This window comes from Phalacrocorax aristotelis, chromosome 2 (genome assembly GCF_949628215.1).
Source record: "Phalacrocorax aristotelis chromosome 2, bGulAri2.1, whole genome shotgun sequence".
Lineage (NCBI taxonomy): Eukaryota > Metazoa > Chordata > Aves > Suliformes > Phalacrocoracidae > Phalacrocorax > Phalacrocorax aristotelis.
Genome location: NC_134277.1, coordinates 130,386,567 through 130,414,546, shown reverse-complemented (window position 1 = coordinate 130,414,546; position 27,980 = coordinate 130,386,567). Strand labels below are relative to the sequence as shown.

The 27,980-nt window shown below is 41.4% G+C and overlaps 1 protein-coding gene across 1 annotated transcript in view; it reads left to right on the top strand.

The window, feature by feature from the left end:
• The first annotated feature begins 18,241 nt into the window (after window positions 1-18,241).
• The window catches only part of ARFGEF1 (ARF guanine nucleotide exchange factor 1), a 99,878-nt gene continuing 90,139 nt past the window's right edge, over window positions 18,242-27,980 (top strand). Inside the window, exon 1 of the mRNA XM_075085168.1 lies at window positions 18,242-18,820. Coding sequence (XP_074941269.1) covers window positions 18,697-18,820 — 124 coding nt within the window. The 5' untranslated portion in view covers window positions 18,242-18,696. The remainder of the gene's footprint in view (window positions 18,821-27,980) is intronic.

The window sequence follows — 27,980 nt, the reverse complement described above, 5'->3', positions numbered from 1 at the left end:
TTAATTAATGTGAAGGAAACAGGCCTATACCTCAAGTCACCCTTCCCAACAACAAAACAATTATCCCAAATTACCTTGACTCATCATTCATAAATTGATAAAAAGTTGGCCTTTGGAAGTCAAAAAAAGGTATTGAGTTTGGTTGCAAACCTTGAAGAAAGAGTACAGCTGGTGGGTGAAGCTCCCTGTGTGTTTTCAGAAGTTGCTTCAAAAAGGCCAATGTATTTGGTCACTCATATAACACGTAAAGGCTACAGAAAACTGCAATTCTTTTTTGAAAATTCTGACATTTAAATACAAAGAGTCCAAATGACCTCGAATGCCAACATGCATTTACTTCAAAACATCCGGTGCCAGGCAGCTTGTCTATAACAAATTGCAGTGTGCAGACTGCACTGCCTACTTGAGAACTGCGCAAAATAACTTTACTGAAAAGACTGCATCTAATTCTTAAGGTTGGGAAGAAAGCATTCTATTTCCTACCAAAAATAAGTTACTATTCAACTGTTCTAGTTTATTCATGTTAAACAATCCCTTCCCTTTTAATGTTTACATTCAATTTAATGGTACCACTCAAAGAATTAGATATTCAGCAGCATGGGTAGAGTAATAAGTATTTTTGTAAGCCCTTTGGATGTGCGAAACTACTATATCATTTCCATAGTTCACTGTTATATAGCAGTCACATTCATTGTTAAATAATGTTAGTCTCACACATAATGACATCATGTTTTTGACTTCTGTGCCTAAAAGCCAGATGTTATCTTTTCATGCAGTTCTTAAGTGTTGGTAAAAGACCAGAATAATATCTCAGATGCGTAGAGATACAACTACCCCTCTGCTGTAGAAAACAGGGCAAGAGAACAGAATTTCAAATAAATTACAGGGAGACTTTTTAAATATAAACCCTGTGGCATTAGCTATACTTCGTTAAAAACATTTTTTAAACCCTTACCACACAAAATACCTTTTCTGGCTTGTAAATTTAAAAGTCTTCTGTCCACGGAAAACACAGGCCATTTGGTATGCTTAATGTATGCCCAATTCTCATACTCATTCAGGATAAAAAATTAAGGTCCAAACAGCTGTAATTGCTTCCTCCTTCACCGTGTAGGAGGAAAGCTGGGTGCAGAGAGAACCACCTCTTGCTGCTGACTGCATTGATAGGCTTTCAAGCTCTATCAGCACCACGAAGTCAGGAGTACTGATGCTGTTGGCAGGTCTGTCCTGGAGGAAGGTGAACAACTCCAGAGTGGTTTTCACAGTCCTCAGCTGAATGTGCCTGTCGCCCTAAGCACAATGCACTGGTGGAGCTGCTTGTTGGAAATTCACAGCCTTAGGCTGCATGTGGTGTCAAAAAGGCGTGCCTTAACAGCAAGGCCTTCTGTTAATATCCGCAAATTTGGGATAACTAGAGTGACTCCAGAGCAGTGAGCTAACACATGGTTCTCCTTAGCAAATGATGTTTGGGGCAAGGATATTTAGAATAGGCAATTCTTTAGCTCCTGAATGCTTGTCCTTGCCTGACAGGCAGGAGTGATCAAGCAGAAAGTCTCAGCTCTCTCCACTTGCAGATCCTTTTGAGCCCTCTCCTGAGACCGACTCAAGCATGGCAGGGCTTGCCCTTAGATTTACACATCAGGGAATGCACTCATAAATAATAGATTCAAATGTTAATTAAAAAAATCTGCCACTGTCCCCAGCCATGCAGAAAGTACACTTTGCCTGCGACAAAGAAAATCCATCCATTGCCATAAAGATGTGGGGTAATGTAGTTCATCTGTCCTGCCTGCTCTTAGAGTCCAGCCACCTTAGCACTGCTCAGCGCTATTGAAAAAGACATGTGGCAGAATAGCCATAACAATTAAATACTTTAAACTACCCCCAGGTCTGTGGGAGCATATACTTTATCTCAAGTAATAGATAACTGCTTCTGAAATAAATATTGTGGTATGACTGCAAGCAGGTGTTTTAGTCTTTCGTGCTGACTACTGTGTGCCAGGCTATATCAGCATGCCAAGATGGCTCGATGCTGGGAGGGCCGTCTCTTTTTTTAAACAAATAATGAACCCTTTTTCTCTTTTACCAGTTCTGAGCAGAATATCAAGTTAGGTCTGAAGATATATACACAAAAAAGAGTTTGAGAAAGTTTCATTTTATAACAGAATTTTCCATTTTCTTGAAAATAATGCATCTGTTAAAATCACAGTCAGAGTTTTCAGGTGGCTTATTGTTTTCAGCATGTCATAACTGAAAAAAACAGTATAGCAGCCTGAAAAGCTGAGGAGAAATGACTGATCTACTTACTGTTTCATTTCCCTTGTTTCATTTCACTTTGTTTCTGGGTCAATTGGGCTGAATTGAAGGAGTGCAGTCAAAAAGCTGAGCGTAAAGGGTTCTTCTGTGCTTAATGAGCTAGAAATAGCTACTTAAAAAAAAAAGAGCAACTTGTTTATTTTAAGTTCTTTATACATACTAATTGCTTTACTCTGTTTGAATTAAATTATCACATTCACAGAACTTAGTATTGTTTGGAATGATGTATTGTTATTTTCCTAGGAGCCAGCCAGTTTTCTAAGGGTTAAACAAGTGAAAGACCTGCTAGTGTGGTAGGAGAACCAGAGCTGCTCTTTGCCCTTGTTAGCACAGAATCTGTCAAAAAGGCAAAATACACTCGAGCCTTATCTAACAGATAAATTTGCTATATCATGCTGCATTCATCTCCACTTCTCTTCCTTCATTTCAAAAAAGTGAACACTGTCTGTCGGTGACGACTTCAGGCTATAAAAGTGCCTAACTTTTGGTACTAATTTTAAGTCATGAACCTGTTAAAATATGTGAACTTCCCCACATACCTACGCACATCCATTCACACACAAACAAGATGTCTGTCTGCACAATGTGTACTGTGTGATGGTTTACGTAATGGTGTAGCTGCAATTCTTGGCAACCACAGGGCTGCTGATAGCAGGCAGCATGTGTTCAGCATCTCTCCTCTGCCTGGTGTAAGCACACACAAGTTCAGCTCATTTGGCCAGTTCCCTAGAAGTCCCCACTGGTGAAACCCAGGAAGTTCTCCTCCTAGGACTGCTGTAGCATATTCCTGTGGGTTATCCACTACTACCATTAGCATACCACCTACAAGCTCAGACCATGGGTCAAGTCCTTCGTGTGTTGCACCGTAGAGAGCTGAGAGGTTGGGTTTTGCTATTGTAAACATTTAGGGCAGAGGCTGTAAGAACCCCCTATACCCTCAGCTCCCAACGTGGACTGCATCCCAGAAAGCCTTCATTACCTTGTGGGTTATGAAGAAGGCCCTATACCACCGCCCATAGTGACTAAAGGCAAAAACAAACAAACAAACAAACAAAAACCCAAACCTTTTCTTATACATTTTTAAGATTTTCTATTAAAGCTATGGCGATTATTTTAATGAGGTTTCTTTTCTGAGAAGCTGAGGTCAAAATAATCTGAAGCTGCTGTCATGCTGAAGGCTGTTTAGGGAGTCAAACACACAGCTACCAACACTGCGGCTAAGTGCTATCTTCAGGAGATGTCTCAGCAGAGACCTCCCAGCAAACATTTCAGAAGACAGGGCTACTCTTCAGAGAGCAGTTCTGATGCAGACTGGCTAATGAATGTTGGGAAGCTCGTCTACAGCTCTCTCCTCTTGAGCTGAGCGTAGGAACATGATGTTTTCACAGCTGTCAGGACTGCACTTCTCACAAAAACATTAAAGTCTGTATCAGAGTTTTAACAGAGAAAGGGAGGTCCCTGCTCATTTCATAGTCCTCTGCATGGCACATGGGGAAGGGCTCCTTCACTGGTGTGCCCGGCTCCAGACCCACTGTCACCCAGCCCACCAGAAACAGCATTATTTAAAATTACTGGGATCACCACCCTGATCTTTGCTTTTGCCTCTTCGAGAATCCTAAGCAAACCATCAGTGTTAAAGCCTGAATATACACAAGAATGACTCCCCCCCAGTTAGGTGTCTATTGAAGGACACAGAAGAAGCTGATTTCTGAAAAATTTCTTTTTGGATTCAGTTATTTTCATTCTGCTGAAAACTAACGGTTCATATGTACGGGGGGGGGGGGGGGGGGGGGGAAGTGGAATAATCCCGGAAGACAAATGATTTCTTAAAAGTTTTATCCAAAACCATAATAACTATAGTGGGTATCATCTTCATACTCTAATTCTGAACACACAGACCAAAGGTGGAACACTGGAGAATATTTTCCATTTTCATTTAGTATCAGGACTAAAAATATAGGCAAAGGACAGAAGTCTAAGATAGAGTAGAGGAGAAAGTCCAAATTAAACAGCGAGACTCTAGGCCCTAAGAGCAGAGGAGGTTACTTCGACTAGTATAAAAAGGCTTATTTTTTTAACCAGGACTAAAATCAATGAAGCACCAATACTTAAGAAAGATGAAAGGAAATAATGTTGAATAACGTTAATATGTCAAATAATTAGAGAACTGCTGGGTCAGATGGCCTGCTGGGAGAGCAAACGGCTGTCTGACTAAACAGTTGGAAGAACAAAAGTTAGAAAAAAATAGGCAAACAAGCAGAGACTAATCATTTTAGATTGAATGACGCTCGGTGAGAAGTATAAAAATATCTTCACCCTGAGTAAGTAAACAGATACTGCTGGGATTATTTCTAAAAGTAACAAGCAGAGAAGACCAAAGGGACACTGAAATCAAGAGAATCACTCCTCTGTTCATCTGATGGTGTCAGAACCCACAATCAAGCTTCTCTTACCTAAAAAATTACCTGCCTTTGGAGCACTCCCATGGGAACAATGTTAATTAACATTCAGGAGCCCTGTGACATCATTAATTTTTAGTGTATGTGGATATTAGCAAAGAGCTAAAGGTATCTAGTAACGCTCACTACCTTCCCTGGCAATTACCGAGTTTCCCACTCCATGCAATTTGGCACCTTTATCTCCACCTCTCCAGCTGTACGCGTGGATAAAGCCTAACACAGCAAAACTGGATGGGTATCTGGTGTGTGAAGAAGCAGAGAAGCAGATTCCACACAGAGGTAGCAGAAGTCATCTGCATTATATTTGGGTCATAGTTCCACAAGGGAACAAGTATAAGTGTAAAAAGCACCATATATCTGCTGCAAGATACTGGGGACCAAAAGGTAAAGAGGATTAAGATTAGCTTCCTTTATGGAAAGCCTCCCTTGTCAAAAAATTCATCAAAACATTGATCTCATTGCATGGTAGAAGTGCATTTCTTCTTCTACTTTTCATTAGACATCCATAATGCCACATAATGATGATTTTTCTCTATTCTTCTGCATTGCAATGAATTTCATAAGTACACAGCTTTTCAAGAACAGATTGATACCATAGCTGAAAATGATAAAGTTGCAGTACCGCCAATATACAGTATGAAATTAAAGACGTGCAATAAATTCTAAGCAAAAAGCAGTACTGGAACCCAGGAGATGAGAATTATATGGGAATGTTTCCAAGAAAGGCTCTCCTAGGCTTCACTAAATCTTGACAACGTGTATCTATTTAAACCACACTTTATGCTCAAATTCACTGGAGTACAGAAGTCAAGGCTGCAATGAAAGGGAAAACTACTGGATATGTATCATTTTACCTGCCATTCAGTGTGGGAAATTATTTTAACACAGCCAGAGTCAGTCTATTTGCCTACTATATATCTTTTAAAAAGGGAACAATAAATAAATAATACTTTTTAAACTCTGCAAATTTCTTTCTTATACAAAAGAGTATTACTTATCAAGGCTCATACACATCAATTACAAACCTCTCTGTGCTTCACCTTAGCTGTTCCCTGACAATTATATACACCACCTTGAAAAAGTTCCAAACCTTTAACAGCTCAATCACTATTATTCAGCATATTGACAACAACTGGCAATAATAGAGCCAAAAGCGTTCCTTGAGATTTCTGAGATATTCCAGTAAACCCTCCCATTCTTTCATGTCTGGAAAAAACCCAGGTGATCCTCGTACCTCCTCCTGGGGGATAGTAATGCAGGGTACTAAGGAACAAGGAGGTGTTAAGAGTTACAGGCTTACTGATAGTGCCATTCACCTTCGTTTTATCTTTATTCATGCCCTGGGGTGGCAGGACTCAACTTTCACCTGTGTGGGAGGAGATTTCAGTCCTTCTGCTCCAGAGGTGGGATTTAATTAATCTGACCTCAACTATATGAAAGCCATTCATCTAAACTAAATGTACTTGATTCCCTCTGTAGCTGGTAGAAAAGAATAAAGGATGGAGAGGATGACAGGTCACATCTATCTTAGACTTGGTGCACCGCAGGTACCACATGAGTTACTCATTAGATGTTCGTCTTTCTGCATAGCAGAAGTCCAGATGACTGTTTAGACTAGGTGCCTAGTTTTATAACTGTTAAAATTCATCAAGACAAATTCCACCCTAGGATGAGACACGTCTTTTAACTTCCAGTACATCAACCATGCTTGCCTAGCAGCTCTGGCTGTATTCAGATGCCTGAAGTTCTTCCTCGCACGTGGGGCATTCAGGGAACAAACAGCCTTCTTAAAAATAAACGTTATTTATTTTAGCTGCAAATATTTGTCTAATAGAAAATAATGTACACATAATCAGCAAACTGCCTACATATATTTGTGTCATGTAACTTCAACTATAATTCCGGCAGACCTAATTTCTTCAGCTACCCCAAGTGAAGCCTGACGTCTTTCAGGTGCTGTGGACCATGAATGCTTCTCCTTTTCTGTCCCTCTCTCTCATGTCTGTTTTAATCCTGCCAGTTATTTTTGTTACTCTACAATCACATTTCATTTCTTGTCCTTGTAGTTTGCTGGAGAGGGAGCCAACCCCCCCTAAATAACAATTAGCTATCTAACTTTGAGTTAGCTGCTCGATGCATTGTTTTTCTTCTTCTTTCCTGGACAGATTTTTTACAAGTTAAACAAATACTGCTATACAGCATACAGAATATACCAAAGACACAACACATACATGAATAATTGAGCAATGTAAAGTATTCAAAGTCTGTCATAGGGCAGTTCCAAATCTGTCACTGAAAACAGCAAATTCCAAGGTTGGTAAGACCCTATGGATTTTACCCCAGCAGCTGACTGGCTGCCAGCTGCCTGCAGAATCCATAGGAGATGCCCCTTTAAGTGTTAATGAAATCTTTTACCTGCTTCTAGCAGGCATTATGTGATATTTAAAGGCTACTGAGTTTAAAGCACCTCTTGAATTTAAGGTAAAAATGTTGTTTTTATAAGAATGTGTAAGAACTTCATGTTTGATGCAAATCATCAGTAATTGAGACTATGATCAGTAATGGAGACTAGCAAACAAACATTCAAAGTAAGCTATAGCCTCTTCAGCTTCCCACTGCAGAAAGCAATCTTGTTCTTATAAAAGCCAATACCTTCATTAGAAAGAAAATCCTCTCTGAGCTTTTTATGAGTAAGAAAAACAAAATGCAGTCATAACTTAGTGGTAAGACATTTATTAGAATTGTATGAGTGAACTAAATGCTTTGTAGTAAATGACATAGTAAAAATAACCTCAGAATTTATGCATAGAAATAGTGACTACAGATTTCTATGCTCTGTGATTTTTTAAAATAAATTAATGTTTGCAATTATTGTGACAACATTAAGGTTTGCAAATACACCAAAATGTTTTAATATTGTATTTCACACAGTGACCGCATTTACCAAATGTGCACAAATATGCAAAGCCTGCTTGTAAGACATTGTTGTGATCTCTCGGATTTTTAAGACAGAGCACAGTTAGCTTCCACAGAGAGTTCACACCTATTTTGAAGGACACAACCTCATTCTTATAGGGTACACTGTGAATTTAAGGCAATTTGGATTTTAATCTTCTACCTTTGATCCAGCACTACAATGAAAAGATACGAAACCAGTAATTTAGACCTCCACAAACTTGAGGAAAATTCTGGTGGGGTCTCGCATTTTGTGATACAAATGCCTCAAATTACTATTTTGAAATTATACACAATTGTCTGTCCTCTTTTACATATTTCTCCGTGGACTACTATGCCTTAAGATTAAGGATGCTCTCTTGCAGGTGCCATACATACTGCTGCACCAAAAAAGGCAGAAATTGCAGGTGCCCGTGCTGAGTGTTCTGTTTTCTAAGTATCCAGATTTGGGTTGACCTCATCCATGTGAGAGGTCTTACTGCCAACACACTTCATTTTGCAAAACCGTACCATATTTTTTCCTTCATACATCTGTGTTCACGCCATTTGCGCACGATAATATCCCATGTATTACTTCTGTTCTAAAATGGCGAGCAAAGGAGAAGCAATGTTGCTGACAAGAGTTTAATCCAAGAAAAGTTAAGGAAGAACAAACTAAAGAATAGAAGCGGCTCGTCAAGTGAGCATTTTAAGGATGACACCTGCAGCTATCCAGAGGTGTGACGCCCATCCCATACAAACACAAGAAGATCAATTCAAGCTCCATTGCAGTAACCGGCTGCTAAATATAAGTAAGCTTTTATTGCACAATGTACCTAGTGCCAGAGCTAGCCAAGGAAGCAAGTTTGGTCCATGCATGTATAAAACACCATAAAAATTATCATCAGTGTTGACTTGTATCATTATGTATCTATTATAAAGGCCGTGCACAAAGCCTCCTCTTTACAGAGTCCTTGTTTAAGCAAGGGTTGCAGTACTGGTAAGCACAACTTAGCTCAAATCACGTTTGTCAGGAACTGAGTAGAGAAGCAGTCACAAAAATCAGTAATGGCTTTATGGATTTGGAGGAATTTGGCCTTGTAGAATTATCTGCTGTGTGTCTCACAAACCATGACAAATGAGATTTTTACCAGCCCAACAACATTTAGTGTTTGGCCTTCTCAGCTACAAACAATTATAAATTGTACCTCAACAGTCCCACCAGTGGCACAGCAACATTTTCTGATAGCCACTGTCCCTACTCCTAAATTATAAGGATTATAATTTAAATATATAATTATAATTATTATAAGATCTAAAATTATACAGCTTTTAGCAAGAAACAGCTCACAATACACACTTCCAAATATCAAAACTAAACACTCCAGGTCTGCCTGGATCTGAACCCAGACAGCAGCAGCTTTGACAGTCATGAGAAACCATCCACTGTATATTGTGTGAACCAGTCAGTCCAGTTTTTAATGATCCAGATGGCACGTCAGCTCTGACATTTGACTTGAAACTAGAAATATCTTGGAAGTCAAATTAAAACTGTCACAGGAATACCAGAATGTCTTGTAAAGATATTTGAGTGAATACACATCTAGTAAATACTTAGTGAGTTAATTGGGGTACTAGAATGAATCACTACACTGCTTCTTTAATGCCTTTCTTCTAGGCAAGAATATCCACAATTCCCATTCAATTTTATCTTTCTAGTTATTCTTATTCAAAATCTTTCATTCCTGCCACAAAGCGTACAGTTTTTAACATATATGCTGAAATATCTGTTATTGCATTTTTGACAGGAAATAATGCACTGCCGTTGCTGGAGGAAACAATCAGGCAGATTCAAAGATCACTTCATGGCAGTTAAAAGTGGTTATTGCTCCAATCTCATTGCTTCTCACCTTAATTCACATGACTTTCATGACCTCTCTGTCTAAGCTTTTCAACACAGATATTAAAATACTTGAAAATCATCCTTGTTATTCATTTGACTTACCCTACCCACAGATTAAAGTGATATTTTTCCTCCAGCTGAATTCCATTCAACTTTTTCAGTTCCTTTTCATTTCCAGCCCTTGTTATTATCAGCTTATTGAGAGATCCACATAAACCTTTGAAAATGCACAAGTTCTAAAGCAATATGCTGAATTCACCTCAGATCAAGGGCAAGAGAGTCATTCAGCATGTAGAAATTAGGTTATAAGTAATGCTTTATGCTCCCAATATCTACGCTATTGTCATGGTTTAACCCCAGCCAGCAACTAAGCCCCACACAGCTGCTTGCTCACTCCCCACCGGTGGGATGGGGGAGAGAATTGGAAGAGTAAAAGTGAGAAAACTCATGGGTTCAGATAAAGACAGTTTAATAGGGAAAGCAAAAGCTGTGCGTGCAAGCAAAGCAAAACACGGAATTCATTCACTACACAGGCAGGTGTTCAGCCATCTCCAGGAACACAGGGCTCCATCATGCGTAACGGTTACTTGGGAAGACAAAACAGCATAACTCTGAACACCCCACCCCATTCCTTCTTCTTCCCCCAGCTTTATATGCTGAGCATGATGTCATATGACCCCTTTGGTCAGTTGGGGTCAGCTGTCTTGGCTGTGTCCCCTCCCAGCTTCTTGTCCACCCCCAGCCTCCTTGCTGGTGGGGTGGGGTGAGAGGCAGAAAAGGCCTTGACTCTGTAAGCACTGCTCAGCTGTAACCAAAACATCCCTCTGTTATCAACACTGTTTCCAGCACAAATCCAAAACCTAGCCCCATACTAGCTACTGTGAAGAAAATTAACTCTACCCCAGCCAAAACCAGCACAGCTATTTAATGGCTAAGCTGTAAGACAATTCAGCATGCATTATGCTGGTCATGTCACATCAGTTACAAAGACCTGCAGGAGTCTGAAGCTAGGATTTAAAGGTAGGAGAGCCATAATTTTTGGTAAATTTATTGCTTTTCTAATTTGTTACAAATGATAATATTCTCATTTTGTAAACTGAAACTGGAGATTAAGAATTCGAGATAACCATATGCTATGGTAGTCCTTCCTATTACAGGTGTTTCGGGAGATAACTAATTAACCAGGCTCACACCCACAGCGTAATGTAGGAAAGCCATAATGGTAGGGACAGCACCTCCCAAGAAAGAGGGCAATCATGTTGTGGCTCCCCTCCTTCAATAGCTTCTCCTTAAAATCCAATAACAGTTCCTTAGCAATTTTATCTGCTGGAGTTGGCTAGGAGAAGCAATAAATCAGTTGATCTTGTTGCTACCTTTGCCATACATCCTCCACACGTTTTCTCTTGCAGTGCAAGGCTCTCAGGAAATTACTAGAAGTTTGTACTCCTGGTATTCAGAGACAGAAATACTTGCCATTATGAAGGAGTCACTATACTGGCTTGGATTTACCTTTGTATTTGCATAGCCTCACATACAACAATAACTATATAGCAGGTTCCTGGTTCAGGCTGAAGATGGGCTATTCATTTCTACGTTCCCCAAAGGAAACAGTCTTTTCTCAAACAGGGTATCTCAGAAAGTGACCTTCTCAGCCAGTTATGGCCGATACATCCATAATCAGGTCCTCAAGTTTGAAAAACTACTAAAGAAACTTTAAAAAAATATCCCTATATAACCAATTTTTTAAAAATATATTTCCTTCTGTCTTTAAGATGGATACTTGTATTCCTTCTTCATTCACAATATTAGGGAATGGTATGCTGAAGTGCCATGGAAGCTGGAGCTGAATTATTCATCTATTAGCAGGACCAAAATGCTGAAACAAGTTGTTGAAAATTCCTATAGGCTAGAAGAAAATGTATTCCCACAAAAAAATTCCTAGCAAAAAGGGATCCCATTGGAGCAAATGCAGCGCTATAAGCTTCCAGCACACAAATGCAAGCTACAGCCAGGAATGTTTGATATCCTCCACAGTTTCCAGACACAATTCAAAACTTCATTCCACCAACCACAAGAGGTGGGTTTTTTTCTTCACTGCTCTCTGACATTTTTCCTGCACCTGTCACAAACTGACAAATATCACACTTTACTAGGATTACGTATCCTTGCTTCACTGTAGTATCGAGAATGTATTTCAATACAGCAAGAGCCTGTACTTATTAGCTTTAAGAAATAAACTTGTCACCTTGCAAGAGCCTCCTCATAGTGATGGATGTTTATTTTGTTACTGGTCACCCCAGGGTGTCATACACTTTTGTACAACTGTTTGGAAGCAACCTAGGAATTACCTATTGATTCATATTCCCTGTGCTAACAAACATTTCCTTTTGTTCCTTCAGTGCAGCAGTGGATTTACTGTGGCCTGTTTTAACCTCTTAGAATACGCACTCTACGAAAAGACTATGAACTCTTCATTTCAGCTCCTGAATTTATCTAAAAAAAAACCCCAAAGCCTCTTAAAAATATTAATGTACATTTACAGTGAGCATATCTCTTGCAGTGTGGTTGACAGATTGTGATCCTTTGCATAGTGGATACAGTGGATATTTTTACAAGGGTGGTGGGCCTAGGACTCCATAAAGGGACAGAGAAAAATGCCTTCTTTGTACCTCAGTATTACATGACAAAGCACCACCAGCTGACCTGTTAAATCTTATGCATTCAGGAAGAGACTTGGAAACTTCTCCACCAACTAGCCTGCAGTTGCAGAACAGAATCACAGCTTCTCTCCTGTTCCAGGTTCCCATCTGCTGGATCCATCTGGACCCTGATCCATCACACACTGATTATCTGTATCTGGTACATGAAAACAGAATGGGAGCAAATGCAAAGTGCTAAACTGCAGCTAAAGAAGGTGCCAACAAGTGAGCCACCACAATTAAAGGATCACATACACTGGCACTCGTACACTGGTCCTATCTATTGACCCATCCATCCTATATAGGGGTCACATAAAGAGACAAGGCTGAGCAGTCTCTTGAACAAGGGAAATACTGAAGAAAATTATATTAAAAGCAGTAGTTTAAACAATACTTTACGTTGGCATGAAGTGGTAGGGTTGCCCAAATATGCAAGCCTGCCCTTTTCTTGCCCATTTTCTTGTTCCTGTCCTTGTGTTATTCCCTCCCTTGAGCTAACACAAACATTTGTGAGGTTGCCTGATTAATCAGGATATGGAATATATCTGGATTAAAAATCCTCTGTTTCTTGTCAGGTTAATTTCAACCTAATTAAATTCTGAATATAATTCAGCACATCATTCACAACATGACAATGCAAATGCTTATGCTGACCAAGGAAGCAAGAAATATATAGGTAGGAGCAGGAAGGTTTGCTTCTTTTAGTGGCAGTTCTGTCTTATTCTAGCTTAAAGTGATCACAGTCTAACTATTACTGTGCTGTCTTAAAGCTCATCAAGATGATTTAAGACAGTGCCCCCATGAGCAGTAGACTGGCCCTCCTCATCACCCCTGACCACATTTCCACCCTCCCTTTCCTGGGTAGGAGTTCCTGAATATGCAGGTAAGTCTGATCAATTTACTGATCCCACTGAACACTAACTTTCTTGTAAGGCTGATTTTTGGCTGGACCGCTGAGCTGAACTGATTCACTGCATGGTTGCACAACTGCACCAACACAAAAAAGGGGGTGAGAGCCCATACAGGTGCAAGAATTCCCTTTGGGAGGCAATGCAGCCATAGATCATCAGCTTGTTCCAAGTATGCAACTGCACTCTTACTGTCACCTTTTACTGTCAGTTGTGAGCAAAGGCTTAAAAGTCCTAGCTTTTCAGCATTTGCAGACAAGCACTACATACAGCTGTTGTACATAAAACCATCAGAAGCAGGTGCTAATCGTTCCCTCTCACACAGAAAGCTCTCTACAGTTTTTCACTAAACCACCCCCTAATAGTCACTCAAAACATTTTAAATATATGAAACAATATAAATAGCTTTTGGAATACTACAATTAACTTGTAAATAAAGAAGTACTAGACAGTAGTTTTTGGGATGTTTCTCAAATACATCTTTTCTCTTGTGCTGTTTTATGCTTAAATGTAAAGGCTCCAACAAAGCAGTGATGCTTTTGTGCTTTAGCACATACATACCAACATGTTTGTTTTCGGTCTGTCAGAAAACATATCTCAGGTTTGACAGCAAAACAATAATATTCCATACACATTGCCTGCAGACTTAGAGGTTTGAGCAGAAAAACCAATTATCAGTCCTTTTCCACATCTTCAGGACTTCACCAGCAACAACACAGGGTATCTGCAGCTACTAGGATTACAGTCCTTGGGTCAGCCATTGACTGATGCCAATTACCAGTAAAGCAGAGATCTGCATGCTGAAACCAAAACAATACAGATACTAGAATCACTGTATCTAACAAGCATTTTGGAATTCTTTGCAAGGCACCACTGTTGTACAGCACCATCCGTTCCCCAGGGCTCAGTATTGGGGCCAGTTTTGTTTAACATCTTTATCAATGATCTGGATGAGGCGATCGAGCGCACCCTCAGTAAGTGTGCAGGCGACACCAAGTTGGGCGGGAGTGTTGATCTGCTTGAGGGTCGGAAGGTTTTACAGAGGGATCAGACAGGCTGGATTGATGGGCCGAGGCCAATTGCATGAGGTTTAACAAGGCCAAGTGTCGGGTCCTGCACTTGGGTCACAACAACTCCATGCAACTCTACAGGCTTGGGGAGGAGTGGCTGGAGAGCTGCCTGGCAGAGAAGGACCTGGGGGTGTTCGTTGACAGCGGCTGAACATGAGCCAGCAGTGTGCCCAGGTGGCCAAGAAGGCCAACAGCATCCTGGCTTGTATCACGAATAGTGTGGCCAGCAGGAGCAGGAAAGTAATTGTCCCCCTGTACTTGGCACTGGTGAGGCCACACCTCAAATATTGTGTTCAGTTTTGGGCCCCTCAGTACAAGAAGGACATTGAGGTGCTGGAGTGTGTCCAAAGAAGGGCTACAAAGCTGGTGAAGGGTCAAGAGCCCAAGTTTTATGAGGAGCGTCTAAGGGACCTGGGGTTGTTCAGCCTGGCAGAAAGTAGGCTAAGGGGAGACCTTCTCACTCTCTACAACTACCTGAAAGGAGGTTGTAGCGAGGTGGGCGTTGCTTTCTTTTGCCAGGTAACAAGTGATAGGACAAGAGGGAATGCCTCAAGCTGTGCCAGGGGAGGTTTAGATTGGATATTAGGAAAAATTTATTCACCAAAAGGGTTGTCAGGCATTAGAACAGGCTGCCCGGGGAAGTGGTAGAGTCACCATCCCTAGAGCTATTTAAGTGTCACGTGGATGTGGTGCTTGGGGACATGGTTTAGTGATGGACTTGGCAGTGCTAGGTTAACGGTTGGACTCGATGATCTTAATGGTCTTTTCCAGCCTAAAGGATTATATGATTCTATGATTCTATCTTTAGTTAGGATCCTATGCATGACAGAAATATTCTAAATATTCACCCTTTCTTTCTTGTGAGTTTTCTTGTTCTCCTTTCAATTGAGATAAACCCTCAGCTTTTAAAGTAATCAGCAGAGCTGAACATGCTCCTTATGAAGTCCCTGTAACAAAATCTCCTCTCAAAATGCTTCCTCAAAGTCCATAAAATTCTTTATAATTGACCAAACATTATGTTAATACATGTCTTCCCTAGTAAATTAAGCTCTCCTAACAACTGGCTCTATTCAAAGCATGGGGACCCAGCACACAAGCGGACACCATTCATATCTTGGTCCTAAATGAAGGCACTGGACTGCCTTTTTATCTGCAATGCTTATCATAGTTCCCCTGTGACTTCCATCCTTATTGGCTCAGCTCTTGGAAGGAAACTGGATGTCAACCTACTGGACAGATGATTTATAGTAAGATCTTTCTGTGTAATTTCAAAAGCAGTCCTTCGGTAACATACAAGCTCTACACTGTTGTGGGGTTTAGGCAGGGGTTGCCTTGTGACTAGCACGTAGATGTACCAGCTGTGCCAAGCTAAAAATTGAGTGAAAAGAGCAGCAGTTGTTTGAACCTGAGAACAGAAACTGAAGATTCAAACCACATGAAAACAAAACAAAACAAAACAAAACAAGTTGTTTAGTCTTTTCATATTAGAGCAGGAATGAAAGACATGGAACTGAGTATCTTTTTGATGGGTCTTTTCCTCCAGTAGCTTGATGTTTCAGCAGCAATTCTATATGCTCAACCAGAACATATTTTACATGTGAAATCATCTTATCTAAAGCATATGAAATTAGATGTTAATATGAACAAAAGAGATAACTGCAGTGCTCAGTGCTTTTAACATGCAGATACCCATTGTCTTCATGATATTGCAAGTTTATTTCTGCCAAATGGACCGTGAAAATCAATAGCAAACTCCATTTGCTAAATAACTCTTGCAAGCTGACTTGGCTAAGGAAATTTGGACTCAGGTGGTTTGCGCAAAACTACCAGCAAGAAGTCCATGAAAATTCTTACTGTTGCCATGTGGTCACTAGCAGGCAGCTTGGAAAGACAAAAGCCATTTTGACATCAGAATTTATGAACTTGCATCTGTGTATAAAAAAATGAGATTTAACCAATAGGCAAAAGGATTTTACCTGAATAAATTACTAGAAATAATTCAATTATGCCTAGTAATTGTGCTGCTGAAGATGCAGTCTTTTAAATAAACCAACCCCATCTGAATATGGTAATTAAAAAAACCTTGTGTATTCTTTTTCAGGAATCAATGTGCTTGGTGACATGACTTCTAACTCTCTCACAAAGCTGTTATAAGGCTAAGATTAGATATACCCTCTTAATATTTCAGTACTGTTTATCAGCTGGGTAATAAAATAGCATGCGGGTTCTGACAGTGACTAGAAAAAGCCCCTGGTGCAGATCAAGTTATTTCAGCAAAGTGTTTTGCTCTAACGGTCAGGCCTAGCATTCATCTATAGCTTTAGCAGAATTCCCCATGCCAGGGTATTCCTTAAAAAGTCCAAATATAGATACCTATAAGGCAACAAGTCATTTTCGCACAAATAATTTTTCATTTGGGAAACTGGTTAAAGCAATACTGGGCAGCATTAGCTCCCTCTTCATTTGGGGGCTGGGATCACTGTACTTTTATTAATGCAGCTACAACCACTCCGTTGTAGACAAAGAAACAGAGCTGTTCGAATAAACTCTACAGTCAAGAACACAAGGCACTCTCAAATTCTCCACGAGGAAGGGATCAGGATTAACTTCGGAAGACTCTTTGATGCAGCAGGACCAGAGGAATAGAGGACAGACAGAAAAAGTTAGCTGGGGATAAGCTCCTTCCCATGCACTGACCCTCTGTCCTCCAAGGTCAAAAATGGCCCGATTTCCACAACCATGTCTGCTTTCTGCACGTTGATGCTATAGCCATGTCCCCCTCTGCCTGAGGGCAGAAGTCTAGGCTATATTCTAGGAAATCTAGAAATCCAGTCCTTTCATTTCCAGATCTCCTAATCAGTATTTTTTTGTATCACGTAAAAATGTTCTAAAGCAGACCTGGCTTCAGTTAGCGCCACGTTCTACTTTTAAATACTGGTGTACTGCCTTCGAGTGCAAAAACTTGCCCTATTATGTTTTTGCCGCTTACCAGCTAGCCAGACTCGAGCAGAGCTTTCCTTGGCCCTGAGCCAAGCATGAGGAAATTACCCCTTAGCACTCTGGGAGGGAAAAAGGCCAAAGAACACAAGCACAAAAAAAAAAAACAAAACAAAACAAAAAAAACACAAAAAAAAAAAAAACCCAAAAACCCCCAACATTTTTCTAAGAATTTCGAACAATTTAATAAAATAACTAAACACAAAAGTCACTGTTTAGTTGTAAGTGAAGGTGCACTTTATTTTTTTTTAACGTTTTGTACTCCTAGTGCACATACAACAGGGAAGAAGTGCGGTATGACTGCATTTTAAAGGCTGAGGATGAAGGCGGTAGGGAAAGGGCACCATGAACACACACCGGTGAACCGTTCATCCAGCCACCCAGATCGGGGGGCAGGCAGGGCGCGGGCAGGGGGCTGCAGCAGCCTCAAGAGAAGCGCGGCTCCCGGGAAGGGCCGCGGACGACCGAGTCACGTCCCGCACCCAAATACGCTTACTCCTCCCCGGGCGCCGGAGCGCTGCCCTCCCCTCGCTCCTCCCGTGAGGCAGAGCCCCGGGCGGGGAGACTTCTCGTCAGGGGAGGAGGCGGCCGGGAGAGGGCCTGCAACTCCTCTCCGCGGGAGCCTCTTGCTCTACCCCCGGCGGAGCTCGCCCCCCTCAGAGGCAGGTGGCGCTTCCCGGGGTAGCCTTCCTCCCCCTCCTAGCGCTGGTGGCCCGGAAGGGAAGCCCTGTCCCTCCTCCTCCTCAGCCAGCTCCCAGGTGGCAGCGGCCATCTCCGTACCTCCCACTCCGCTGCCTCCTGCGGGTCTACTCCACCTGTAGCGCGCCCGCGCGGCGGGCAGAAGGCGAGCGCCCCCCCGCCTGCCCGCCCGGTTCCCTCCCCTCTGCCCGCGGCACGGCCGCCGCTTCCTCCCGCTCCGCAGCCGTGCGGCTGCGGCCCTGACGTCGTTTCCTTCCAACATGGCGAGGGCAGGTTGTTGCCGCTGCTGCTGCCGCTACCACCGCTGCTGCTGCCGCCGCTGCTGCTGCTGCTAATGGAGGCGGGTGCGGGCTGGGGGCGGCTCGGGGACTGAGCGCGTCGCGGGCGCCGTCCGCGCACACACGCAGTGGGGGCTGGGGGGGAAGGAGAAGGGAAGAAGAAGGCTCCGTCCTCCCTCAGCCGCGGGGGTTGGCTGTCGCCGCCGCTCGGGCCCACCCCAGCCTCCCCTCGGGGGGCGCCTCCGAGCGGGCGTCGGGACGCCGCGGCCCTCCCTCCGAGGGAGCCCTTTCCTCCCCCGCGCCTGCCTCGGCCCGGCCTTGCCGCCTGCCCCGGCCCCTCGCAGCCCTCCCCCGGCGGGAGCGGCCGGTGCCCCGCGCTCCCCACCCCACCCCTCCCCTCCTCTTCTCCTCCTCTGCCGGCTCGATCGCGCCCATGTATGAAGGGAAGAAGACGAAAAACATGTTCCTGACCCGGGCCTTGGAGAAGATCCTGGCCGACAAGGAGGTGAAGAAGGCGCATCACTCCCAGCTGCGCAAAGCCTGCGAGGTAGCCCTAGGTGAGGCGCAGCCCGGGGCGGGAAGAGGCGGCCGGCGGGGACCGCAACGGGGCGGGCGGCGGTCGGGGTGCGCTCCGGGGCCCCCTTCTCCTAGCGCCTGGTGTGCGTTTGTGTTGCGGAGGGGGGAAAGAGGTGCTTTGGGGCCTCTCTGGCGATATGAGGGGCAGCCCGGAGGGGAAGGGCTGGGGGGAGGTGGGGCTGCGGGATGAGCCGCGGCACAGGTTTGGGGATCGAGAGAGGGATCTGCCTGGTTGTGTGAGACTCGGGGCGGGTGCACAGAGAGGCCGGGGCCAGCCAGCTTGTCAGCGCGGGGCCCTCCGGCAGCGTGCGCGCCCCTGGGCTGAGGGGAGAGCTTCGCCCCTCGGCCGGGAGCGGCCCCGCCGCGCACTGCCCCTCGCTGACAGCGGCGGTGAGGGCGCTGCGGCGCCCGGCGGGCTCTCCTCTTCTTCCTCCTCCTCCTTCTCCCGGCTAGCAGGATGAATAGGCAGAGACGGAGGAGCTGAGCTGACCTGGAAGCAGACGGCCGGCGGGGAGGGAGCAGGTGACAGGCAGCGGTGAGGGAGGAGGGACGGGGGAGGGAGGGAACGGGGGTGGTGGAAAGCGAGAGACAATGGCACCAGGCCACCTCGGGACCTGGTGGCCCTTCAGAGTCAGGACGCAGGCCTGTAGGGAGGAAGGCTAGAGGGGGAGAGGGTGGTGCGGGAGATGTGCGAGGGAGAGACTTAGCTGTGTTGTTACAGGAATAGCTGCAGGGGAAGGGGGCTTCCTTCGTGCGTGGCAGGGCTGGTGCTTCGGGCTGCAGAGGGGAGTTGGGTCTGTAGTGCAGCTGTGTCAACACCACCTCGTCTAGAAGCGTGAGGAAACTACCTGGGCCGGATAGTACAGAGCATATGTACGCATTCAGTAACAGGCAGTGTAAAAGGACAGCTTGGGCTTTAAAATTCTAGCGTGATGAGTACAAGCAGGGTATGAACCTATGTGGCAAAGTATTGATGTATTTACTGAAAGACATCTGGAGAAAGGCCTGCTTTATTTAAATAATACATAAATAGATTATGTCCCTCCCATTCTTGTGTAATTGTTTCTGGTTTTGGAGATAATTATCTTGATTTTGTACAGTAATAATATCTGTTTAAATGGGTTTGTTTGAAGAGATATTAAACTGAAACTTGTTTGTTTTAAAAACTAACGCAAGTAATTTCAAGCCGTTCTTTTGTCATTCTATTAATTTGTCTTTTGTAATACTTTCAATTTAAAAACAAGAACAATCCTTTTCTTGTTTTCTTTGTCTGTGAAAGACTGATAAATGGAGGGGGAGAAATGGCAGTAATTCAACTATTTGTTTCTTAATAATTCAAATAGATTGGAAAGAGCTTTTTTCTTACATTTCTTATTTATTACTAGAATTACTAATGATAATCTGATGATTTAGGCAGATGGGATTAAACTGGCAAACCTTTGGCCTTTCAGTTGGCTTTAGAGTGCGTGTTCACGTTAGAAATAGATAAATGTTTTCTTATTATTAAACTGCATTTAAATCCAACCTGTATGTCATCCATTGAATTAGACATTGGTATTAATCTTGTGTTTCTGCTGTACTTTATTTCAGTAGCTTGAGCTATCTTAGGTATCATCCAGATCCCTCCAAGCATGGCTCCATTGTGGTACACAGATTATAAAGCAAGCCCTCTAGTCTGTACAGTCTGCATCTTTTATCTTGTAAACTGACTTGTGAAAGGAGACCCCCGAGCACACATCCCAGTGATTTCTATGCTACAGCTTCATTGAAACCTTCTCCTGTGGATCTCATTGTGTGATTGGGGCTTAAATAGGAAAATGATACGATGTGAGGGTATAAAAGCCAGTGAAGCAGGGAGAAATACAAGATTGTATGTATTAGCTAATGTATATAGATGGGCTTGATGAATTTGAAAAATATCAGATACGATGTTAATTACCATAGAGTCTTAACGAAATAATTTTTTTTAGATTGTGGCACAATGAAATATAGCTGGTGATTGAGAATGTAGTATGGTCCATTGTCTGGTTTTGTGTGTGACAGACTCCTAATTCAACAGTGGCAATATATATAACTTGAATAGAGTAGTGCTCATGTCTAACTGTAAAAAGCTTTTTAGAGGAAAGTAAGTGTCCTCCTTATTTCACATGTGGGGCAACTTGGGTGTTAAAGCTGAGCTGTGATTTTCATAGCAGAATTGGAAATAAGGTGCATGTGTTGTTCTCTCTCCATCTAGCTAGTCATCTGTTGGAGAATACTCTTCAGCTGGATGCTGCTTTGCCACCTTAAGCAAGGAGTACATACCTGTTAGTCCTGAGAAATTGCTTGATTTTAGGGAGCAGCAACATTAATGATAAAACATTAGAAAAAGAGTAATTTAGAGTTAAGTTCAATTTGGAGTTAACTCTGGCTAACTTTAAAATTTTATTGGATTTTAAAAAATGGTTGTTAAATAACAGGTAGCTTTTTAAAATCATGACAGTAATTAGACACCCTCAAATCAGTGTCATGTTTTTTTCAGTCTGGATATTTAATTGATTAGTCTTCACTGAAATTATCTGGTGTAATACAAAACTCTTGTCATTAAGATGTTTTTTCTCCAACTGCATGACTGTAGTAAAATGTTGCTTACTATTAGAATATCAAATATTCTAGTTGTTACTAATCCAGACTCTTTTTTTGTTTCATATTTTGAGATGTTTTCATTTTTTTGTTTTAGTTTTTTCTAAGCCCAGTATTTACATCATTTTACATAGTTTATATAAGATGAGCTGCTGCTGAAGTATTTCAGAAGCAAGGAAGCAATGACCAGAAATATGGTATTTCTGTACAACAGATAAACAAATTAAGACTCTGCTTTTTAGATTGAAGTTGACAAGCGGTATTTTACTTTAATCTTTAAGAATATCCCTTTGTCATTTTTAATCTCTATATATTTTCTTACAAAATGCCTGTGTGCTTGCATTCCATTAAGATTATACTTCTTGATTTGTGAATTCTGAGGGAGAAAAAACACACAACATTCCCGGTATATGTTACTGTGGAAGCCTGACCTCTGAGCAGGTGTTAAGATGACGTGCTTCTAGTATGACCATTTTTCTGGGCTATTAGAAGATAAAGCAAAATATGAAGTAAATATTGCAACTTGAATTACAGACATTCTTTGGTTTTCAACAGGGGTGAAATTCAGCCTGATACTCACATCCTGTATCTAATGTTTCACCAGGTTGTGTCTGGATTAATACAGAATAGCTGACTCCAAATTTAATGTATTTTTTCATGTAACATTGTCCTTTCTGAAACACATTCTCAGTCTCTAAAGAGTGTAACATTTCTTTCCCTAGTCACCTAATAAAATACAGCTAATATAGAACTTCATGTTGTTTACTTCTACAGCAGGTACTCTTAATCTAGGTAAAGAATGAGTTTATCTTTAAAACTGTTTGCTTGCAGAGAGCGTCAGGCAGCAAGCTGACAGCAGGATTAGATTTACAGGTTCCCTTCCCAGTCAGTTCCCTGCACTGCTGTTTCTGTGTTGGTTTTCAGCTATATTACAATATAGAAAACTTTACAGTAAACATACTGCATGATGTATGGTCCATAAAAGGTCTGGGGAGGCGGGGGGAAGCCTCAGCTGAATATAAAGTTTTTAACAGACTGTAGAAAAACTTAGTGCTTTGTGTCAGGATCCAGGTTGTGGATTTGTCTACCTGGAAAGGCGAGCAAACCAGAATTTTCTGCCTATATAAAGGCTGCCTAGTTCAACTGCAAATCGGGAGTGAAGCAACTCTTTTTTTTTTTTTTTTTTTCCTTAAAAAACCCCCACACCTCCAAACTGCAAATAATGTAAAATGATACAGATATGTACCTGGTACATACTTCAAAGCAAAGCATGCATGTGGTGCTTGGAATTCTGGAAGTATCAACTGAAAAGGGCTGAAACTCAGTTTTAAAAGGTTTTTCAGTGCTCCTTGGATTGTGTAGTCTGTCATGCAAAGATCGTGCTGGATGATGTAGGTCTCAGGCAATGTGAAAGTAACAGCTCCATTCAGTTTGTGCTGCCATTGAATGCACGCGTAGGATGATGAAGCAGCAGGATATAATTAAGCATTGAATCTTAGTGTTTCTGAAAACAGGTAACATTTGGAGTAGAACTTTCCCCAGAGGTGGGAAGAGTCATCTATATCTTTCCCTGTGCAGATTTATAAATGGCCTGGGAAAGACTCAAGCGCATAAATTTTCCCGTCTCTCTTTTTACCCTTCCTAGTTTCGTTTTCTCGTGTCCTTCGTGTATGTAGATAACTCTGTTCTGTTATCAGATTAAGCTAGGTTTACAGTCAATACAGGAATGCATGTACGTGTTGCAAACACTGGGTGCATTGAAAAAAAGCTTTCCTAAACTAGGACAAACAGTTAAAAATGCATTTTTAAGACCATTATTGTGTTACTCTTCTGGAATTAATCTAAATGCAAAAGCATTGGACGAGCTAAATTCTGCTTGTGTTTTGGATAATGCTTTTCTCAGTAACTATCTTCCATCTTTCATCAAAACTAGTTGTCCTTTGTTAGAAGCCAAAGCCCAGAGTTTTAGTCTTTTCTATGCTGAATACAAAGAGATCAATATTGTACCATTGTCTGTTGCCTGCATGCGCTATAGGCATTTATTTTCACAATATACAAGTCACCATTGTCTGTACAGAATTTATTTTCTGGTTTTAATTGTTCTACTGAAACCGTTATTTCTAAGTAAGCAAGCAGGATAAATGGGGATTTTTTTGCTAGTACAAACCAAGATGTGTTTAAAAAAAAAAAATCCCTAAAACTTGCAGCTGCCCTTCCCTTCTCTTGCTTGCTTTGCTAAACTTAGACTTTACCTAGCAGGGTTTCAGTGTGCTTAAGATCTCATCTACTTTTTCAAAGATTTAAAACTTGCCTTGGTAATAGTAAGGTTTGGTTGGCCCCATAAACTGCTTTCTGGGTTGCCTTCTGCATTTGAGGCGTGACGTGTTATTTATGTCAAATTTATGGGGCTAATTTAAGAGAGGTTGTGTATAGTGCGAATTTTTATTGTTTTAAACGTAATCAGTTCTTGGCTGTGTAGAATGGCAATACCGATGAGCTTTAATCTCCCTTGATTACCCTGCCTCCCTTGGTTGGCAGGGTGCACATGAAAACACTTTTGTAGAAAACAAGGTAGATTGTATTTGAGATGCAAAAATGTTACTGGAAACTAAGTATGAAATATTTGCTTTTTGTACTGAAAGGGGAAAAAATGGTATTTTTTTCAGGTGGAACTTTGACTTTATCCTGAAATATGTCCTCAGTTAAAGCCTTTGATATTTTGGAGGTTTTAATATTGATTTTCATTATCTTTTAAAATCTAATTTTGAAAGACTTCAACACATCTTTGTGACACAGGGCAGCTTTTGAATACCTCTGTTCTGCTGTGTATTTTAGAGCACTAATTGGAATGTTTAAAGTGAAAAGTTGTTGCCTTGTCACCAAAGTGCATCTATTTCTTATAATGAAATATCTTTACTGGTTTGTGGGCTTTTGTTCTAGTTGGTCTTTTTCTGTACCCTCTTCCAGGATATTATTCCTGTAACTTCATCTCTTTGTGTTGTCTCTTGGTTCTTGTATCCAGTTAACCACCATTTCATTTCTTCTTTCAGGACGACAACAGTGTCTGTTCTTGTGCATCTTCATAAACAGTTGAAAAAAAATCAGCTTGGTCATTGATGTCAGATGTACATTCCAGACCTTTTCTGGAGTCTTCCAGAGAATAATTGGTATTGAGCTAGTATTTTGATACTACGTTGTTAAATATGCTTATGCTAACTTGTGCAGTTGTCGGGGGATTGTCGCATGGGGGAAGGAAGGGAAGCATCGGCCATTGATGTTCTAGTCAGTCTCTCTTCCCTGTTTTTGGTGAAACTCCTCGTTGAAATCACAGACTCACAAAAGCTAGATGAGGAAGCCTTGTCTTCTTTTGGGGCACCTGCCTATCAGTTTGGTTTTTTTCATTGTTATTGGTACTTCTACCGAGTTGCTGATGAGTTAGTACTTTAAAGGAAACTAATGCTGCCAGGAGCCTGGGAAGCAAGACCAGCAAACTTGTATGTGACTCTCATTCAGTTCTGCAACAGCCAGCAGGAGATCAGTGACTCTGAATTGAATAGGCAGAGGATAGGGAGTTTAATGTTTTCTGCATGAAGCCAGAGAGTTGTCCTCTGTGATGTGTAAATTGTTGGTTTGCTGGGAGAAAATATTTTTGTCTGGGAAAGACAGCTACTGTCAGTGGAGTATCAGAGGCTGAAGTGACTTGGGAGACACAACTGCAGATTTTGAGGAAGGAGGGGGAGGTATCAAGGAATTACACAGAATTGAGTAAGAAGCCTTATAGCTTTTATCTGTTATAGGAGGCAGAACTCCTGTGTGTCTGAAAGACAAAAATATGTGATCTAGCTGTGCTAGTCAGATGGATACAGACCAAGAAGTATTCTGTGCATAGCTGGCAGTTACTACTGTGTCCTTTCCATGAGTAAACAGTAGAAGAAACTATAGGTTACTGTTAGGCAAACCAAACATTTAAGAAAAGTCACATACAAAAAGTCTCCAAACAACCAGGGAAAACATAAAATACTTCTGTGGGATTTTATGGAAAGAGACTATTCTACAGGGGCGATTTAACAAATGGTAGCTGGTGTGTTTTGTTTCTATGAAAAACACCTTGTGTCAAAACTTAAGAAAAAAACCAAAACCCAACCCCCAAGCCCCAACACCCTGCCTCCCCCCCCCCAAAAAAACCAAACAAACAAACAAAAAAAAAAACCCCAAACAACAAACCAGCAAACCTCGAAACCTATATATTTTATAGATATCTTAATGGAATGCTGGGGACTCAACTATCCCTTTTGAGGGATAAGGTAGATGATACTTGTTATAGGATACTTCCCAGTTTGAGTATAAATGTAAAAGAGCTGCTAAAAATAAGCCTGTCAAGTCCCAAGAATTTTAAATACCTGGCAGAACTCCCTTATTGATTTATAATCAATCTTAGGACACTGAGGAAATTCTAAAGGACTGGGAGACCTGTTTGTGTGTGTGTGTGTGTGTGTGTGTGTGTGAAACCCAAAAATGACAAATAGAAGTTTCATTTTGAGAGGGAGTTTCACTTCCTCCACCATGGTCACCTGCCAGCTGATCTTTTTGCCTCTTCAGGAATGACAAATTGCCAAAATGTCCTGAACTGAGGGATCACTGCTGCATTCTGATGGTGTTTATTCTCTGAAGTGGCTACTTGTAGCTCTTCTCTAAGCTGTGATCAAATGTACTACTCGTGCTAGCAAGGGATCCCAAAGCAGTAATGTGTTTGGTTAGGTTCCCAAAATATCTTTCTGCTCGGTTGTTTTAATATTTTAATTTTTTTTTCCTCCCTTGATTTTTTTGTGTGTATGTGCTTGAACCACAGGAAAACTTTTCAGTAACATCTCTGGTAGATTTTTAAAATAAAAAGACAAACCCAATCCTGAAAAGCAGATTTACTCTGGACCAAAGTAGTGGACAGTAGGCCCTGTCTAATTTGATAAACTCGCATGGCTGCCTGTTTCACCAGCTCAGATGTTTTTTTTTTGTAGGTATGCTGCCCTTATTCTGTTCTAGTGTTATTTAATTTTTCTGCTGAACAGGTTTCATTGTAATCATATTACCTAACTGGCTATTTTGTCACGCTTGGGTAGCTTTTTTTTTTCTTTTATCCCAGCTCTTTGTTTTAGAATTGTATACACACTCCAAGAGCTTAACTAAATTTTACCAAAACCAAGAGATTCTTTTATTAAGACAGTTAGGGCATGATTGTTGTGGACTTTTTTTTTTAATAGTTGGTTTCAGTTCAGAATGTTTTACTTCTGTTTCCCCCCTCCAGCATTTCTGGTACTCTGTACCATGTGGTACAAGATTACTTCGTTATTGATGTTACGCTATTTAATACTTGTTTTTGTTCAAATGGGTAATGTCTGCTGTCCAGGGCTCTTCAATCTTCTTTTCATTTTATGTATATCTTGTGTCAGAAAAAAAATTACGATATTTTTAAGGTAATTGAAAACACCCACCCTTGTCATAAATGAGTTTATTCAAGTCCTCTTTTTTGTCTGTTCTTAAACAGAGATAGGTCGGTTTAAAAAAGATGATCCATTGATAATACAAATCTGCATTCACTGTCTCTAGCACTTGCTGTTCTAATAATTGTAACAGGTTTTGTAACGTTATTCCTTCTTTTCATTTAGAAATAAAAGTATAATTAGGTTTGTAAATATTTCATGTCAAGAGATTTTTAGCCAGTGTTAGCTACAGGGGTGTTTTACTGCTCTGTCTTTTTACTTGACATAAATGTGGGAGTCTTGATCACCGGTTTGCGTTGCAGTTAGTTGTCAGGTGTGTTTGAATGACCAGCATGCTTCAACATTGCAGTGCGCAGCTTTGTAGTTTGAGAGAACTGGGGAGAAGATATTTTTAGACTTTCAAATTGAAATAAAAATGTTGGGGTTTATTAAAGGTGTTAAACAGTGTTTTATACTACAGGGCTCAGCAGTCCAGTTGAATAGTACAAGGTACACTTACAAAAGTTTCATATCTGTAAATTAAACTAGTAGTGTGGTATTGGTTTGATTTCTTTGGTAGCTTCCCATCATATTTTAATTTTAAAACTGCTACAAATTAACACAGATATACTTGCACAAAACAGTGTACTTTTAATGCAGGTAATAAGCATAATGGGAATGCCCTTTCAAATGAAGATTTATTTTTTTTTTGCAAAGGCGTGGTCCTGTTGTGTGTAAAATGAACACACCCACACATGCCTGGCAAGCAACCTTGCAGGTTATAATAGTGCGTATAAAGGTCTGAGTGGTACTGTTGCATGGACTGAGAGGGTGGCAGCTGGCATAAAATCACAAGGCTTTTTCTGCAACTCAGGAAGGCTGGAAAATGCAGAGTTGCTTCATTTGGCTGATGGGCAGTGATGTATGCAAGAATGCCGTACTTGGTCTTGTCCAGTGTACAGGGAAAGTGGATAGGAATAAATTAACCTCTGTTTTCATTATCCTGAAACCAAAACAGAACTCTTAACTGCTGTAAGTAAAA